General features: G+C 48.0%; 1 protein-coding gene across 2 annotated transcripts in view; it reads left to right on the forward strand.

Moving 5' to 3' along the window:
- tanc2b (tetratricopeptide repeat, ankyrin repeat and coiled-coil containing 2b) overlaps positions 1 to 18,602 on the forward strand; it is a 234,058-nt gene that overhangs the window by 131,459 nt on the left and 83,997 nt on the right. For both annotated transcript variants that reach the window (XM_061226928.1, XM_061226935.1), the window contains 2 exons: positions 8,151 to 8,222; positions 12,392 to 12,574. In XM_061226928.1, the coding sequence (XP_061082912.1) occupies positions 8,151 to 8,222; positions 12,392 to 12,574 (255 nt within the window). The remainder of the gene's footprint in view (positions 1 to 8,150; positions 8,223 to 12,391; positions 12,575 to 18,602) is intronic.

The raw sequence follows: 18,602 nt of genomic DNA on the forward strand, positions 1-18,602 counted from the left end.
GGCACTGGGTGGATGGATGGGTGGGTGATCAATTCAGAAGAAAGTGGTGACTTCCAGCTTGGGGCACTGGGTGGATGGATGGGTGGGTGGTCAATTCAGTAGAAAGTGGTGGCTTCCAGCTTGGGGCACTGGGTGGATGGATGGGTGGGTGATCAATTCAGAAGAAAGTGGTGACTTCCAGCTTGGGGTACTGGGTGGATGGATGGGTGGGTGATCAATTCAGAAGAAAATGGTGACTTCCAGCTTGGGGCACTGGGTGGATGGATGGGTGGATAGCGCCATAGTTTTGATGCTGATTCAGAGTGAGCTGTTGGCTTTGAGTGGCCATCTCGCTTGCTCTCTCTCTCTGGGAGATCAAAGTCACTTTCTACCAACTGGGAGGAGGAAGCACTTAGGCCGTAGGAAATGGAACCCCCATCATGCAATGCACACGACGTGATGAATAAACACAATCAACATTGCGACATGGAAACACGTTTTAGCACTATTCCCATGAGAAACTCTGCTTCGTGTTGCTTTATTTCACACTGTGCAGACTCCGTTGCACAGTGAATCGCAAAAAACTGCCAACCCCCCTCCCCCCATCCCTAATGGGGTTTGCACTAATAGCAGCACTCCTTGTGGTATTTTTAAAAAGAGCGCTTTGCTCCTAATGGACACATCCGGTAAAATATTGTGGAAAATCCACCATGATGGCAGATCTGTGCTTGTTATCTGTGGGCATCGGCACTTTATGATAAAACGCTACAGGTTGGAGGCACATCATAAGCCTTCTCACGCCTCCGCCTTTCGCCTAATGGACTGTAAATAACCAGAAAGCGCTTTATTCCTCTGGTATTAGAGGACATAAAATGGAAGTGTTGTGCAATTGTGAATGTGCAATTCAGGTTGTGTTTTATTTGGACTGCTGCTGCAGCGGGCTCGAAGGCTTCTGGAATCGAATTCAGACGTTTTTGAACAACCGCACGGTCGGCCCGTTGGAACATTAAAGCATCCCGTTTAAGCGTCCCTGAGTCTCTGCCGAATCCGCGCGCTTGTCAGAGTCGCATTTCTCTACTCCCACGGGACAGCCTAGCTGCAGGATATTGGTCGGTTTTTTCCACTTTTCTTTCAGCGTCTTTAAGCACGTTCTCACAATGATTGACTTTCCCGTTTGTGGGGCCTGATTACCGGTGCAGGAGACGCTTAAGGCCAGTCTTCCCTCTCTGTCTGCCGCGTACGTGACACAGGGCAGGCAGAGACAGGGTGCTGCTGGCCCCAGGCCCCAGAGCGGCAGTGTGCGTGTGGTTTATTCTGTTATCAGGGCTGCTTATCTGGGCTGACATGCACATCTGCCATTTTACCCAGCGTGGGCTTCTGTGCGCCTGCATCAGTCCTGAAGTAGCTGCACTTGTTGGTTAGGAGACGAACAGGTCGCTGACTGGTGTGTGTGCGTGCGTGCGTGCGTGCGTGCGTGCGTGCGTGCGTGCGTGCGTGCGTGCGTGCGCGAGTGCTTGTGTGTGTGTTGGGGGAGGGTGGCAGGGTTGCACAAATGCTGTAAGGATTTGCAGTTTCCTTTGTACAAGCGCAAATACATGCGGTCTGTGCAACTGTGGATCATTCCTATTTACCCAGCATCCTTATGAAATGGATCTCGCACACACACACACGCGCGCGCACACACACACACACATATATAAAACTATGTGATACATTCTGTGTATGTTAAACAAACATTTTATGCGGAATTGTAGCCATTGTAGTCTCTCACTCCCAGACAAGCAAGCCAATGTATGCAAGGCCAGTGCTGTGGTTCAGACTGTATTTGTGTATACACTGAGTGAGCAGTTTATTAGGTATTTATTAGACTTATTTGTTAGACTTATTGGTATTCTGCTGCTGCATTTAGAGGTTTGCCTCCTTGTGTGTTCAGAGATACTCTTCGGCATACCACTGTTGTAATGCGTGGGCTATTTGCATTATTGTCACCTTCCTGTCAGCTTTGAGCAGTCTGGCCCTTCTCCTCAGACCTCTCTCATTAACAATGCATTTTTTCCCACAGAACTGCTGCTTACTGGCTATTTTTTCTTTTTCACACCATTCTCTGCAAACTGTAGAGACTGCTGTGCGTGAAAATCCCAGGAGATCAGCAGTTTCTGTAATAAGTTTCAGTATGAGTTTCAGATATACTCAAACTACCCTGTCTGTCTGTCACCAACCACCATTCCACGGTCAAAGTCACTTAGATCACATTTCTTCCCGATTCTGACATTTGGTTGGAAAAACATGATGCATTTAGTTGCTGCCACATGATTGGCTGATTAAATATTTGCATTAATGAGCTGGTGTACAGGTGTACCTAATAAAGTGGTCAGTGAATGTATATAGTAGTGCATGTAACAGATACAGATGACTGAGAGGCTGGGTGTTTAAGCTACTAATTTGTAAAACTATAACTAGGGTAAAACATATAGGCTATGCACGTAAATGCCATGAAATCCAAGCTCCTTGTCTGTGCTTTTTTCTCATTTGGTCTCAATTCCAAATGGCTTACAGTAGGTATGTACAGTGGGCTCCAGAATTCTTGGCACACCGACTGGAAATGCTCAAAAAAATATTTTTTATTTCGGTGGGTTCCTTTGAAACATTAATAAAGTGCAGTATTTTCCACTTGTTGGCATTTAGAGTTTACAGTATCTCAGTAATTATATTTCAGGGGTGCCAATACGACTACTACCAGTAATAGTAGCAATAATAATGATCATATGTAATTTAGCTGATGCTTTTATCCAGAGCGACTTACAGTTGATTAGGGGCAATACAGGGTTAAGGGCCTTGCTCAGGGGCCTTGCTGTGCAGATCTTATTGTGGTTACACCGGGGCTTGAACCTCCAGCCTTCCGGGTTTGACACCTCCCAGTCATGTACCTTAGCCGCTAGGCTACAGGCTAGTTCACAGACAGTACATAGACACACTCACATTGCCCTGCTCCTCTCGGCCGCGGAGAGCAGCGTGGTGGCGTGTGTGACAGCACCGACCTGTGCGAGGCAGCGGAAGGGGGAGGCAGTGTGACCGGCCCATTGTTCCAGCTGGCAGCAGGATGTCAGAGCCCTGCACTTCCTGCAGGAGCGAGACCCGGACCGTGACACAGCAGCGCAAAGCGCGCGAGAGCCAGGGGTTCAGGAGCGCTTCATCAGGACCGTACCAGCGCTTAATGTGATTTTTATTTCATTTGTTATTGTTTTGTTTTTTTGTTGAGGTGTGATTTTAACACACCTTTCAGCTGGCACAGGTGAGGCCTGTGTGTGGGAGATTACTGAGTGTCTTGGAACATCTTCATGCTTATTCAGGGGGTTTTAGATGGTGGAAGGTGGGTGTTTGTACATTTTCAGTCAAGGTGCTGCAATGCAAGGATTTATTGTATAACATTATACTTTATGTCACTGAGAAGCATAGAAAGGCAACCAATTTGTGCTTCTGTGCTGTCTGTAAAATGATTTGATCCTTTGATTCTAAAATGTTTTGTTTTTTTTAAACCGGTGTTATAGAAGCCTGGAAAGCCTTTTTGTAGACTGTGAGTGGGAGTATGTGTGTGTGTGTGCTCACTTGTGGTGTATGTGTTTGGCAGGGAACTTTGATTGACGTGAGCACGAGATGATTGATGTAGTAGAGAATAATGCTCAGAGTGCACTTGACTAAACCAATGTCAGTTTTCATATTGTTGTTGTGGTGGATAATTAGAATATCTAATAGTTTATCTGAAGGAACCACACAGAGAGATTTCAAAAAGGTGCTCTTTTGTTTGATAAAGGAGAATTCTAATTTAATATGTACATTGGCCAGATAATGCGCATGCATATATGTGTGGTATCGCACTGCTCTGTGTGGAGTGAGGAGAGATTTGCCTAATTAACTAAATGTGTGTGTGTGTGTGTGTGTGTGTGTGTGTGTGTGTGTGTGTGTGTGTGTGTGGCACGCGCACATGTGTGTGTGGCTTTAATTATGCTAATATACCTGTTAGGGGCCAGGGGTCAAGTTTTTTGGTATTTGCAGACTCCTTAGCCTGGCTTATAAGACCATATCGTACAGTGCAGTCCGTAAGTATTTGACTATGGTACATTTCTTGTTCTATTGGCTCTGTGCTCCAACACATTGGATTTGGATTTGAAATGAATCCTTATTGATCCATGTAGGAATTAATTAAAAAATGAATTGGACAGCTGGCCTCTCAGCTAAATATTTGGGTGTATTCATTTGCTTCCTTCGTGCAGAGATAAGAGAGCATTCAGTATCTAGAGTTGATTCTGAACTTTTGATTGAAGAATTGTGAAGAAGCCATTATGAGGCAGAGAAATAAGACAAAAACATTCAGAGACATTGGCCAGAACATCATTAAGAAGAAAGAGTGTATGTTTGGGATCATTGCCTTGCTGTGGGATGAAGTTCCATCCAATGAGTTTGGAGGAATTTGAGTGAACTTGCCGAGCCCTTGGAACCATTCACCACTGAATGAGCAGAACAGGAGGAAGGTCAGACAGGCGAGCTTCACTAAAGGCCCTGACAAGAGGGAGCACTGAAATGGCAGAGCTGGGTTGTGCTGCTTCTGTCCGTCTCGGTTTCTGCATTAGCACCGCCCTCTTCGAGGCCGCACCCCGCCGTGTTTGCAAATCCCGAGCCGTGCTGAGGGTGAACTCCCCTGCTCCGCTCAGGCCTCTGCTGAACAGCCTTTAGCCTGCCTGGGAACTGTCACTTAGAGCTTTTAATCCCTTCCCACAAATCTGAGCCGCTGCCTGTCGGCAGAGCTGAGTCAGTTACCTGGGAGCGCTAGAGCAGCAGTCAGGTGAGCACACGTTTCCCTGAGAGCCACAGCCCGCAGACAGCCGGCACCATGACTCACTCTGTCAATACAGTGCAGCCCTTGCCCTCGGCTGCTTTAGCTACCGGGGACGACTGGAGATGATAACAAACATGAAAAACCATTGGAAGTATTACTGAAATATGATGAAGTATGAACACTGAAAAAAATGAATACAAAATGATGCGGTGAAATACGCGTAATACCGAAACTGAGCCGTTACAGAAAGTCTGAAAACGGGGAACAAGTAAGAAAATTGTATTTCATATTTATTTATTAATTTATTTTGAGGATTATACAAGACAGCATAATCAGAAACTGAAGTCTTCTTATCAAGTAAAATGATTAGACATGGCACAGTAAAGTTAAGAAGTTATTATTTCTATTGTGGTCAATTTATTATGATCTGTGGAGACAGTGATTTCATAGCTTCAGATGGCAACCTGAGCTGTGCTCACTTTGGTATTAGAAGTGAATGTCCAGCCCAGTTAACTAGCACTGCTATCAAACTATTAAACCTCAAAATGGCCAACTTTGCTAATTTGCTAAGCAAACCATTTTTCATTGACTTTCCAGAAATATCACTATAATCATGCACCTTTGATTGTCCGGTTTATAAAATATTTTATGTGGTAATTTTATGGATTTTAAAGTGTTTTATTTAAGCTTACAGCTCATTATCTTAATTTAGGATGGATTATGGGTCTTCTGCAATGGACTGTTACTGTCAAAACACCGTTAATTGACTTTACACGTGACTGCACTTAATGGTCCAATGCTATTGATTTAACTGTGAACAAATATTAATTGGCCACAATAAATGATAAGTAAATCCCTAGTAGCTATCACAGTGGTCTAGTAACATTTTTCTGACATGATCTGTAATTTCAGCCTCCTGCTGGATGTCTGAGGGTAACTGAGAGTATTTTCGGCCGACTGAAATTGCATTTATCCAAGGTAAATTTAATTACTGCATCGGTTAGTGAAGTTGTGATGTCAGCACACCCATATTGAGCAGCAGCTGCCTCACTGTATCTGACCTTTTCAAAGGCGGATTTAGCGGTGGCATAGAGCCGTCTTCTCTGCAGAACATCCCTAAAGAGTCCTGCCATTGAATAAATAATACACGTTCGGCTGAGTAACAACATTATCTGCTTGGCACTTATTTATTTATTTATTTTTTCTAGCTTTGAGGGCACTATGACAAAGTTGTTATTCGTATTCTTATTTTGGATTTGTGCCATGTTTTGTCAGATTCTGGAATATTCTGCAGTCTGCACGTACTTGAGAGGAGAGAGGACACTGCCAGTGTGAATGAGCGACAGGGCTCACTACCGTGTTTAGAGCTTCAGGCTTGTTTGTAGCACGACTACATTGTGAACAGACATGGGAGCTGTGCTGGAAAGATTGATGTTCTCTAACAAGGCACACATTTGACGGTTTGTTATTCGGGTGAATCGACCACAAAATTTGTGTGAAGTTATGGTCGCTGTTTCTGTGCAGATACTACCGGTAATCAATTACAATTGCCATTCGTGTACGCATGGTCATGCTCAGTTGCTTATTACACGGAGTAAAAAAATATCTTTCTACCTGCTTCTAACAGAGCTACGGTTGTCTGTTCTGTCTGTGAACTTGCCTGTATGGCGTCCTGAAAAGAGGACAAGGCCCTAGGTTCCATCTCAGATCTCCTAATTACTGGCTCCTGGGACACACGAACACTACTGATATCTGCTTATTGATCAGTTGACCGGTTTACTTTGTATGTCTTTGTGTTCACTACTATTCAAAAGTTTAGAATCAATCAATCACTTTTTTTTTTCTTTTTTTTAAGAAATTGATATTTCTATTCACCAAGGCAGCATTAAATTGTTGTTTTGAGAGATGAAGGCTATTACATGTGTGAGATTGGCAAGAGACTGCACTACTGTTTTGAAAGAAGAGAGAAAAGTTGATCTAGCCAGGACAGAGAGAGAAGTGGAAGGCTCAGATGTATAACTGCACAAGAAGACAGTACATCAGTGTCTCCTTTGAGAAACACACGCCTCACTGGTCCTCATGTCCTCAGCTGACGTTCTGAGTGTGTGTGTGTGTTTGTGTGTATCTGTCTCTTTGTGACTGTGTGGATGCGATATCTGGCTATTGACCAGCGGGTCAGTTTACCGTATTCGTGTCTGTGAATGGGTGTGGATGTTTGTATTTATGCAATTACTTTGAGCATGATGATGTGCGCTAAAGAGGATGTTTGAAACTGAAATGAAATTGATGAGGTTCTAATAGTTGAGGCATCTCATATATGAGGCGACGCTCTTGAGATCTCCCTGAGTGGGAACTATGTTTTTGGAACTTCAGTTCTCAGTCTCCCATTCCCCTCAGATGAGTACTTTTAGAATCCTATAACCTCATCAGAAAGGCTCAGCTTTGCGAACAGCCCCTGTAGAGTCTTATCGACCCCCCTCTCCATCCACCATAGCTAATTCTACATGAGGGGGGGCGCTGGTCAATACACTTTGTACTTTGTAATTTGATCAGTGTATTATTAGCTGTCTGAACCCAAGGCGCACGCAAATCCCGCCATGTTTCCACAAGGCCGGTCGCTCCAGCCGTCTGCCCGGGACGGAGCGTCGGGACACTGGGGGAGATTTTGGAGGGGGGCGTCTGCCAAGATCTCTCCATGGCGCTTGCTCTGGCAGCAGAGGAAGTAGCTAATCGGATGCAGCATTCACATATTGGCGATAAAAAAAAACGTGCTTTATACCGTGCTTTAATGCGGAACAGGTGATGACGGCAGCTGCAAAAGCCACAGAAAAAGTTGGTTAACGGGTTAGACGTCATGAACCTTGTTGTTATGTTGATCTGGTGGGTAGTTTGAATTGCGTTTGGTACTGTACAGGCTTTAATGGGGACGAGCACGGCTCGTTGTCTCATTCATTTAACAGTTACCTGCACTGGAAAATAGACAGGATGGGACAACAAAAGCGCATGTAAGGACCATTGAGCTATTGCCGGAAGGTTCCGTTGGAGGTTTTGGTGTCTGTTCTGGTCTGAGAGGAATACACTGCATACATACATTTACAACTGCATACTGCTGACGTGTTGGCAGCATGACACTAGAGGAGGAGGTGCCTTGATCCTCCACCCCACCGGGTCATCCGCTCAGACACGGAGCAGTGGGCCTCCACCTCAGCGACGCACCGGGAGTCCCACCTGTGGAGAAATAGCCACAGCGGACTGACTCCATCTATCAGTCTGATAACACCCCATTCGGTAACTCCCCAGGCTCACTCCATCTGCTCTTTCTGCTCCTCATCCACAGATGGTGGGAGCGAGGATCCTGCAGAGTTCCGGCCGCCCCATGTAGACCGGCAACTGAGTCACGCCGGGCAAGGTAGGAGCCAGAACAGGGGTAGCCCCTGCCCCACAGCTCCCTCTGCTTTTCCCACCATTTCTCTTCTCCTCCAGTCCCCTTTTGTCCCTTTCTCGCTCATCATCGGTTAATTTCTCTCACTCCCCAGTTTCTGAGCTAACCTTCTCCCAGTTCTATAATACCACACTCTGCCGTTGTCTGCTCATACCTGTTCTTTTCGCCCTGTCGTAACACCCCAAACGTCTTTCCCATGGCTGAACGGCCGTCCCTGGGGTTTCCTGCAGTGTCTGCTTACAGCTGAGCATTTTCTATTGCGCCTCTGGAAACATACAGTCCAGCTCCAGCTCTGCATGTTTGTTGAAGGGTTGTTTGAATGTTGTGTGGATATGAGGTAGGGCACTGTTGTTGTACCCTGGAGCAAGGTCATGAACCCGGATCGCTTCAGTAAACACCCAGCTGTATAAATGTACCGTATATAAAATATAAACTGGGTGAGGGACTGCTAAAGTAAATAAATAAGGTATTGTTGACTGTTTTTTGAAGTTTGAAATACAGTGCTGGACCAACAGCTATACCTGCCTAAATATTTACATTTTATGTTAACAATAAGGTGTTTATAATAAAGTACAGACACTGATTTTGTTTTGCTGGTCAAAGTTTAAGTATGCTTTGGCCGAAAGTTCCGCCATACTTATAGTACTGTTGTATCTGCACTTTTGACTGTTATCCAATTAATCTGCAGCAAGAGGTTCACCGTACAGTCCGTTTCGAATGTATACCTCCATGAGCCGTTCTTCAATAAGCCGCAGTGACGTTAGCCCTCAGCGAGTGCTGCAACCACGCACACACGCACACACAGATACGCAAAGTCAGCATTCTGCAGGATGTGCCAGTGCAGTGGGAGGAAATTCCCATTGATATCCACAGCCATCCCAAAAACATACTGAGGCCCATGTCCGTGTCCGAGGACCCGGGGGAGCAGTATCCATGGGGGAATTTCCCTGGAGTCACGCAGCTCCCGCATTTGAGGAGCGGGCTTTGCGGTGCGATGCTTAGGTACGCCGCGACCACGTGTCCTGGCAAGCACCTGTGGGAAACAGGAGCTTGTTCCCGCCCCGCTGCGGCAGCTGCTGAACGCAGGAGCTGGCTGACAGGTGGTCGGCGTGATCACGTGACTATCGGCTTGGGGGCGAACGCTCCGGAATGGAGATACGCCTTTGCTGCTGGCGTCGTCATCCGTCATTATGTTATTGTGTTCCCGCCACGTGCTTGTGCGCTCGTGAGCGTATGCACGGTAGTTCCATTCTTCGGAGGTCTGAGATTGGCCGCCGATGTGTTGTGGGAGGACGCAGTCGAGGCAAGTCCAGATTTTCCCAGGGCCTTTTTTCCACAAAGCCCAGGATTAGCACGTCTCGCGCATGTTAACGCATGCAACGGCGAGAGAACATTATGTTTCTCGCTCAGGGCCGGCGTCTCAGACAGACGCCCACTCGCTCCACTCTGCCTCCGCTACAGCTGATCGCCACGGACCCCTTTCCCCCCACGCCTCGCTGACCGCCTGCACCCGTCTCCCTCTGTGAAGCTCTCACTGCAGATGCTTCCCACTGTCCTACTCCACTGCAGAAGCTCTCTCTCTCTCTCTCTCTCTCTCTCTCTCACACACACTCTCTCTCTCTCTGTCTCTCTCTCTCTCTCAAAGCCCAGTCACGTCTCTTCAGCCGACGCCCCAGGGAGATATCGTGCATGTCCCGCTGTTCCGTTCTGAAACCCTTCTGCAAGGACGCTTTGGGGAGAACTCGCTCTCGACTGTTCCCTCTCCTCGGTTCACACTCTAAGCGAAAACCGGGCTGGATTTGCAGGGTGTCTCATTCAGAAAGGATGTGAAATGTGTCTGCTGCTGGTGGAGCGTTGAGGAGAGGGGCAGCCTCCAGCTTACAGAGACTCCCGATCTGTCAGCAGTGGGAACGGCAGATACTGTCCTTCTTTCAATAAATGATATTATCCAGCAGAGCCAGTACAGTGTGTCCCATATGAGTGCTTTTATTAGACAGAAAGGTCATGTCCCTGCGGTGCTGTGTGGGATATTGTGGATTGTATTTTGTGGGGTATTATTGAGCAGTTATGGCTCCTCTTTATGCAGTTGGTCTCATTGGTGCAAGACAATGGTGTGTGTGGGATATGGATGTGGGTCTAGGACAGTGGTGTGGGTGTACAGTGGGACAGTGGTGTGGGTTTACAGTGGGACAGTGGTGTGGGTTTACAGTAATTCAGTTGTGTGGGTTTACAGTAGTGCAGTGGTGTGGGTGTACAGTGGGACAGTGGTGTGGGTTTACAGTGGGACAGTGGTGTGGGTTTACAGTAGTTCAGTTGTGTGGGTTTACAGTAGTGCAGTGGTGTGGGTTTACAGTGAGACAGTGGTGTGGGTTTACAGTGAGACAGTGGTGTGGGTTTACAGTGGGACAGTGGTGTGGGTTTACAGTAGTTCAGTTGTGTGGGTTTACAGTAGTGCAGTGGTGTGGGTTTACAGTAGTTCAGTTGTGTGGGTTTACAGTAGTTCAGTGGTGTGGGTTTACAGTAGTGCAGTGGTGTGGGTTTACAGTAGTTCAGTTGTGTGGGTTTACAGTAGTTCAGTGGTGTGGGTTTACAGTAGTGCAGTGGTGTGGGTTTACAGTGAGACAGTGGTGTGGGTTTACAGTGAGACAGTGGTGTGGGTTTACAGTGAGACAGTGGTGTGGGTTTACAGTAGTGCAGTGGTGTGGGTTTACAGTAGTTCAGTGGTGTAGGTTTACAGTAGTGCATTGGTGTGGGTTTACAGTAGTGCAGTGGTGTGGGTTTACAGTAGTGCAGTGGTGTGGGTTTACAGTAGTTTAGTTGTGTGGGTTTACAGTAGTTCAGTGGTGTGGGTTTATAGTAGTTCAGTGGTGTGGGTTTACAGTTGTTCAGTGGTGTGGGTTTACAGTAGTTCAGTGGTGTGGGTTTACAGTAATGCAGTGGTGTGGGTGTAGTATGAGCTCTTTTCAGCTGTGAAGGCTGTGAAGTCCTGCCTAAAGCACACAGACAGGCAACATCTTTGTGAAATTTGCTTAAAGATTACCTGATCTCAGTAGGCTGATCAGTAATGGCTTTTTCACACAAAGCATGCTTGTTTTGCCAGGGTATCCAAGGCTTTCCTTTCAGTTAGTAATGTGCCATGTATACCACAGTGCCCAAGGGGTATGGTGCTTTTTAGAAGATGAAAGTAATCTAGCTCTAACCCATTTAGAGCTGGGGGAAAACTCCTCACTCCTGACCTGAGTCCTGCAGATGGATAATTATTCAGCATATCATTGCCATCTCAGGCTAATTCCTGGTGAGAATACAGTATTTACACAGGCCAACATCACTTCGCTGCAAATTGCTGCAATTTGGAATGCTACATTGCCAGTCTTTTTACTGTAAAATGCCTGTTACGAGACACTCCCTTTGCTGGTTGCGATGGTATGATGAGGGCCAGGCTGGATGTACTGTATGTCCCATATGAATGCTTTTACTCTACTTAAAGGTCACTCGTGTCCATGCATGGGATATTGTGGATTGTGTGTTGCAGTTTGCATAAAGTGATGAAACCCACCCCTGCCCGTAAGACATAGCATGGCCTGGTTATAATCGCTACTCACACCAACGTGTACTTCAGAATTGACTAAAGTTTATTGTATTGCTCATCCCCACCCAGGATATACAAATACTTTCCATTAAACCATTCTTTGTCATATCCTGATGAAGTAGTTATTTTTGTAAAACTTTTATCAGTGGGTCATATCCCCTGGGAGTGTTGATGCAAACCCTTTGTGTTTTGGTCTGCCCGCCTTTGTTTCAGTCACTGAGGATGTGGGTTCATCTAAGGGTCACTTTTAACTGCTGTCTCTCTACCCCATAACGGCACGGAAAATGTGAACTCAGCATTTTAAACGAAACTGAAACGAGCAGACATTCTACAGAAAAGCTGTTGTTTTGATTTGGTTGTTAAGCATCGAGGTGGCAAAGTACAGCAGGGTAGCGAAAGCAACGGCGTTAAGTAAACGGAAGCTCCTGCTAATGCGTTGTGCCGGGCCTCATGCAGCTTCTACAAGTGCGCACCTGTATCTGCTAGTGTGCTCAGACTATCGGGCTACGCAGCGGGCTAACGCGCAGTGTGTCCTCCCATCCTGCAGGTGGCAGCTCCACAGACAGCGACTGCACCTTGGAAGGAGACTACGCCGTGCCCCCGCTGCCGGTGACTGAAGGCATGCAGCACATCCGCATCATGGAAGGCGTGTCCCGCTCTCTACCCTCCTCCCCCCTGCTGACCCACCAGACCATCAGCATGAGGCTGCAGCCAATGAAGAAGCTCACAGGTATGGGTCCCGCCCACCGCTAACCTCCCAGCCCCCCTGTGGGAACTTCCCTGTGCCAGGGGAAGTCACTCCACAGCGACTTCAAGATCTCCCCTCTTTAACCGCCACTGGGAGTTGCTTCCAAATGGAAAGAACTGATTGACGTCAGGAAGTGGGTTGCCCCCCTTCCTGGAATTCAATTAAACACCGCCTCAGGGAATCTGGAGTTGCGATAATTGGTTTGTTGATCAGTTGATATGACAGAAAGGGTTAGGGTGGGGAGAAGTTCTGAATTAAGCTGAACCGGTTTTTGGCGCTCCCAGGCTTAGATTGACTTCCTGGCCCGACTCCGTTGACGGTGCTGTCCGTTGCCGTGTTCAGGATCATTCCACGCGAATGGGAGAAGTTAGCCTCGCTAACCGTTTCCAGTGGCGATCACAATCTTTTATTTTCATTTTGTTCATTTGTGCGGGAAAAAAGGTTTAAAAGCAACATGTACAAAGGTGTTACAAGGGTACACAAAGTACATATGAACCTAGGCCCTCTTGGTATTTTGAGGGAGCAGGGGTGTGGATTAAATATGCAGAGATGGGATGATATTTCGTGCTCTGTGTGATGATCGAATACCATGTATACTGTTTCTGGCTTTTTTGTGTAGTCTCAGCTGTTACCACTAGGGTGCACCAACATCTTGTTTTCTTTGCTTCTTTAATTAACCCTTTCTCACTCTTCTCGGTGAGGCTCCGGAGAATGTTTATATAATGCTGCTTCAGTGATTTAAATGTTGTAATTGCACTTTACGGAAGCCGTGTTAGTCGTGTGAAGCCCTCCAGTGCTCAAGAGGCTTTGCGCTTCTCTGTTTATGCATGTGCACAAAGAAGTGGTACTGTTTTTTTGAGTATGAAATTTGCTGAAAGCTGATGTTATCCAGGAAAGCTGTTCTCTGCACACTGCACGCTATTCCCCGAGTGTTCAGGTGTCCACCACCCTGAACATCATTCCTCCGAAATGTCTCCATCTGGGGAAAGGCAAACCTTGGGTACACCTGCAATGCAGCGTTGGCTCACAAGCGACGAAGCTGTGATTTGTGGGAAAGTAGTGCTGTAGTACGGCTTAATAACGCTATGCGCTGGTGCGAGACATTGCAGTCTGGTGTATATTTCAGTCATTTTAGTGTGGTGCATATGCTGAGTCACGTGCAATTGAGCAGGTGGTGATGATGTTTGGGTGTGGTCGAGTCTTTTTATTTGATTCTGCTGGTCTTCAACAAGCAGCTCCAGTTAGAAGCTGATGGTGATTTTCTGGCTCATGTTGGACATCATCGCTAACACAAAACGTCCTCAAAATGTTGCAGCCATGTTTTAGCATTGAGGGAACATTCTAGTGACATTGCCGGAACGTTCTGTTTTAGCTGGGATTCTGCTGTCTGGGATTCTGAGCGGACCAGGCTGTGTCCGCGAGGGGGATGTAAGGGCTCTATCGCTGTATTAGGGGTGTAACTGACGTGATGGACAGATATAGAGTCAGACGTGTCCAGCGGTGTGCTCTGGTGGTGTCGTTCAGGCGTGGCGTAGCGGATTCCGGGCCGACCCGGAGACCTTACTGCCCGGCCGAGCGAGGCGGATTGCAGTGTGACCGCGGGAGAACGAGCAGACGCCGACCGGGACGGGTTCGCTCTGCACCGATGAGAACTGCCCCCCTGTGGGCTCCCTCCCTCCAGCCCTCGCCTTCTCCAGTCCCCCCCCCTCTTTCCATGTCTGACAGATGGAATAAAGAGCCTGCCATTTTCTGACCATCTCTCTCATTCATCCTTCCTTTATCTGTCTATCATCTCACTCCCCCTCCACCCCCTAACATTTCTTCCACCCTCTCACCTTTCTACCCATCTTCTTCTCTGCTCCGCCCTCTCTCTTCCTCCCCACCCTCTCACCTCTCCTCCCCATCCTCTCTCCTCTCCTCTCCTCCATCCTCTCTCCTCTCCTCCCCATCCTCACTCCTCTCCTCTCCTCCATCCTCTCTCCTCTCCTCTCCTCCATCCTCTCTCCTCCTCCCATCACTCTAATAAGTGAATGAATGTTAATGGGCATGGGAATGTTTCTCCTCTTTCACTTTCCCCCCGGCTCTTCACACAGACTACTCGCCTGCCGATCCTGACATCTCGAGGGAGGCAGACAGCAGTGTTTACACCAGACGCCTGGCACACCCCCGCGTGTTTCCTAACACGCAGGCACCCTTCCAAAAAACATTTTCAGCCAATTACCCTGTGCGCTCCACCCCAACACCGCATTCTGTCCCCGCATGAGTACACGCCCGAAACGTTCCCCAAAACGTTCTCACAATGCTGCTGCAACGTAACAGCAATGTTATAACACTGACAAAACATTCCAGTAACGTTGCGAGAACGTTCTGCGTTAGCTGCGTCTCTGGTGTTCGGCCCCTGGAAGCGAAGAAATGGCAGGCTCCTCAGGTCTCAGGAATGAACACAGTGTGAGAGCTCTGACCTTTTCAGGAAATCAATGAGCTTCTCATTTAATCTCCCCGTCGGTGAGGAGGGTCCCACGGGCGTCCCAGCTGCTCCCAAACAGCCCGTGAAATGGGTTTCTGAGCGGCCAACGGTCCTGGTCTGGCGGCTCAAGACGCTGGATTCACCACCGTTTTCTGTTTCCGTTTTTAACGCAGAGGATCGAAGCCGTTCTGGTTTCTATTGGCACGTTCATCTCATTTTTAATAATTAGCATTATTAGCTTGGAGTGGGTCAGCTCTTTGTGTGGCCTTGTACCTGTCCTCAAAGGATCATTCTGGTTGTTTTGTGTTTTCCTCTTGGGAAAAGAAAATGGAGGGGATAGAAACACACACACCACCCAACAGCACCCAGCCACTTTAATGTTTACCTCTGATCTGAAGAGCCAGCCTTTTGGGGCTAACTGCTCTTTGAAATTCATCATTGCTTTCATTGGATGCAGTTGGTTATGGGTAGCAGTGTGGTCATGAAATCAAGGAGTAATTTCTTCATAAGAAATGCACCCAATATGGGTGGTAAGTTATTCAAAGCTGTTGGGAACAATACCATAGATACCAGCGGACTCTATCTTTTGAGGTTACCAGAGAGATAACAGTCATGATAGGGACTATTTGAAGAGATAGCATTTTCATTTATTTTTTTGAATTAGTTTTTCTCTTTAATGTTCTTAGAATTTTTCACACTGACTGAATGGAATATATTTTTTGGAGAATCCCAGAGGTTACTCACTGATTCCCAAGTCCATCTTTGTAGAATATGTGTAGTCTCCCTCATAATAAGGGGTATTTCTTGAGGGTTTTCTGTAAGTGATGTCATATGTTGTATGATGCAATGCGGGGCAGCTGTATTGAGGACATCGATTTTCTGGCTGAAACATTAGCAAGGCATGGTTTCAACACGTGTCCCCGCAAGTATAGCGCTTCGTGCTCTTTACTGACGGCAATCAATACAGTTACTGTTTCGCTATAGATTTTTAGTAAAGGGATGGAAAATTGCACGTGGCAGTAAAGCCTCTGAATGGGTCTGATTGAATTAATTACAGCACCCTAACCCCCCCTTCCTCCCACCTGTAACGCTACCAGAAAGGTGTTATTAGTGCAGCTTAAAACCGCCGTCTTCTTCCTCAGGTGAACCAAAAGGGACGTACACAGGCAAATTCCTTTCGCACAGTGACGGCAAAATCCCGTTTGGTCCTCCTGATCACCGGCCCCCACGCTCAGCTAATGGCGGTAATAAGGTTGACATTTCCGCGTCGGCAAAACCCCCCCCCCCCCCCCCGGATTTGTCGGCCATTTGTTCCAGCGGATGGAAATGTGACATTTTAGCCAGCGCCGTCACGGGACCCGTCTGGCGGAAAATACAAAAAGGGGGCTAAACGATGAAAAGTTAACCGACGCGGAGGAACCAAACCTCAAAATGCCGCGGGTGCGCTGGCTCACTTCATCAAAACGGATTACTGTCGCGGCCCTAATGAAGATTCTATCACTTCCCGGGCGTCGATCGACGTCCCCTGCCGCTGACAAAGTGTGTGGCCTGGCCCGGCAGGGACCTTACGAGGCGTACGCTGACGGGCCTTGTCGCTTCGGGGGGGACACGCGCGCCCGAGACCGCCATCGGACACCCGCCGGAGTCCAGTCCATACCGGCTCCTCTTTCGAACTCTTTTCCGAACGACGCAGATGCGATTTGGACAAAACAAGCCGGAATATCAGAGCCAGGAAAGTGTTAGATTTCCCGCTCGCGCCCAGATTACATTGAACCGGTGACAAACGATATGCAGCCCAGAAATGAGAGAAGCAGGCGTAATCGGTGGTGTTTCCGTATGGGTAAACAGAAGCGGTCGGTGTGTCGATGAGCTCGTGTCTTCCCTCTGGGGGGGAGGGTTTCACAGTTAAGGTCGCTCTGCTGCACGGGCGGAGGGGGAGAGAGATTATCCGCTCCCTGGAGACACTGTGCCTCCGGAGGCTTCTCGCACTCTCACACCTCAGTGCCCGTTACGTACTGCGGGGATGACATTTAAATGAAGCTGCTGCTTCCTCTACAGCCTGGGGTTCCTACAGGGGGGTCTGCGGACCCCTGGGGCCCTTGAAGGTACTGTAGGGGGGGGGGGGGGGGGGGTCCCTGACCTGATTTTATGTGCAAAGCCTATATGGATTTGCCAAGATATACATACACTCACTGATCATTTTATTAGGAATCTGTACACCTACTTCTTCATGCGATTATCTTAATCAGCCAATCGTGTGGCAGCAGTGCAATGCATAAAATTAGTGTGAGTATTTCAGAAACTGCAGATCTCCTGGGATTTTCATGCACAAAAGTCTCTAGAGTTTGCAGAGGATGGCAAAAAATAAAGAAAACAAAAATCCAGTGATCAGCAGTTCTGCAGACAGAAACGTTTTGTTAATGAGAGACGTCAGAGGAGAAGGGCCAGACTGGTTGAAGCTGACAGGAAGGTGACAGTAACGCAAATAACCACACATTACAACAGTGGTATGCAGAAGAGCATTTCTGAACACATAATCTGTCAAACCTTTATGTGGATAGGCTACAGCAGCAGAAGACTTAATAGGTCTAAAGAAATAAGTCTAATAAATACCTAATGAAGCACTCACTGAGTGTATATATTTTAATATGTATTTAAATTCCCCCTCTAGCGAACGAGGTGGGGAGTGAGAGACAAAACCTGTCTGAAAAGTGGGGGACACTGCAGCAGTAGAGTCTGAGGTCCAGGGGTGTGATGAGCTCACGTGTTCACAGCCGAGACCTGCTGCCCCCTCCAGCTACTCTCAATTTAGGCTTTTCCTCCTTCAGAGCGCTTCCCGTAAAACAGCAAGTGTCCCTTTAATAACTCCTCTCTTTATTTCTTTCCTCCCTTTTTCAAACCCTCCCTCCCTCCCTCCCTCCTCTGCGGTCGCCATGACAACAGCAGCACTGCGCCATTCATCCGCTCCAGACCCCGGGCTGCGACTCGCAGACGCTGGTTCCGTGGAGTGTCACACACACGCAAGCACACGCGTGCTCACACACGCTCGCACAGGGTGAACGCAGGAGAAGAGCGAAAGGTTGAGCCGTTTTCTCCGGAACCTTCCGGACTCTTGCGCAGCGACCGGCCGGCCGGCGGGGGGGGGATGTCACCTCGGGGTCCCTCCTCTCTCCCCGGCGAAGAGACGACCGCCCGGGCTCCCTCCTCCCTCTCCTCCACCACACGCGCCTCTCGCTCCGCATAATTCAAACGCTCAGGAGCCGCCCGCGGGGGTCTCTCCTCCTGTCCGTCCGGGTTTTTTAACATTCAAAATCTTTTATTTGCGCCCCGCGTGCTGCGTGCCGGCTCGGGTCTTTTTGATGAACTGGTCACCGTTCGGAGAGGACGGGCTGCTGCTGTCGCTGGACGGCGAGGGGGGAGAGCTGGTGCCCTACTCTGGCTTGGCGGGATGCGGCGGGACCTGGTTTGAGAACGGTGAGCTTACCCCGTTTCCTCCTCCCCCCTCTCCACACTGTCTGCTCTAGCGCTGCTCTCCGCAGCCCT

The sequence above is a fragment of the Conger conger genome, chromosome 2 (genome assembly GCF_963514075.1).
Source record: "Conger conger chromosome 2, fConCon1.1, whole genome shotgun sequence".
Classification (NCBI taxonomy): domain Eukaryota; kingdom Metazoa; phylum Chordata; class Actinopteri; order Anguilliformes; family Congridae; genus Conger; species Conger conger.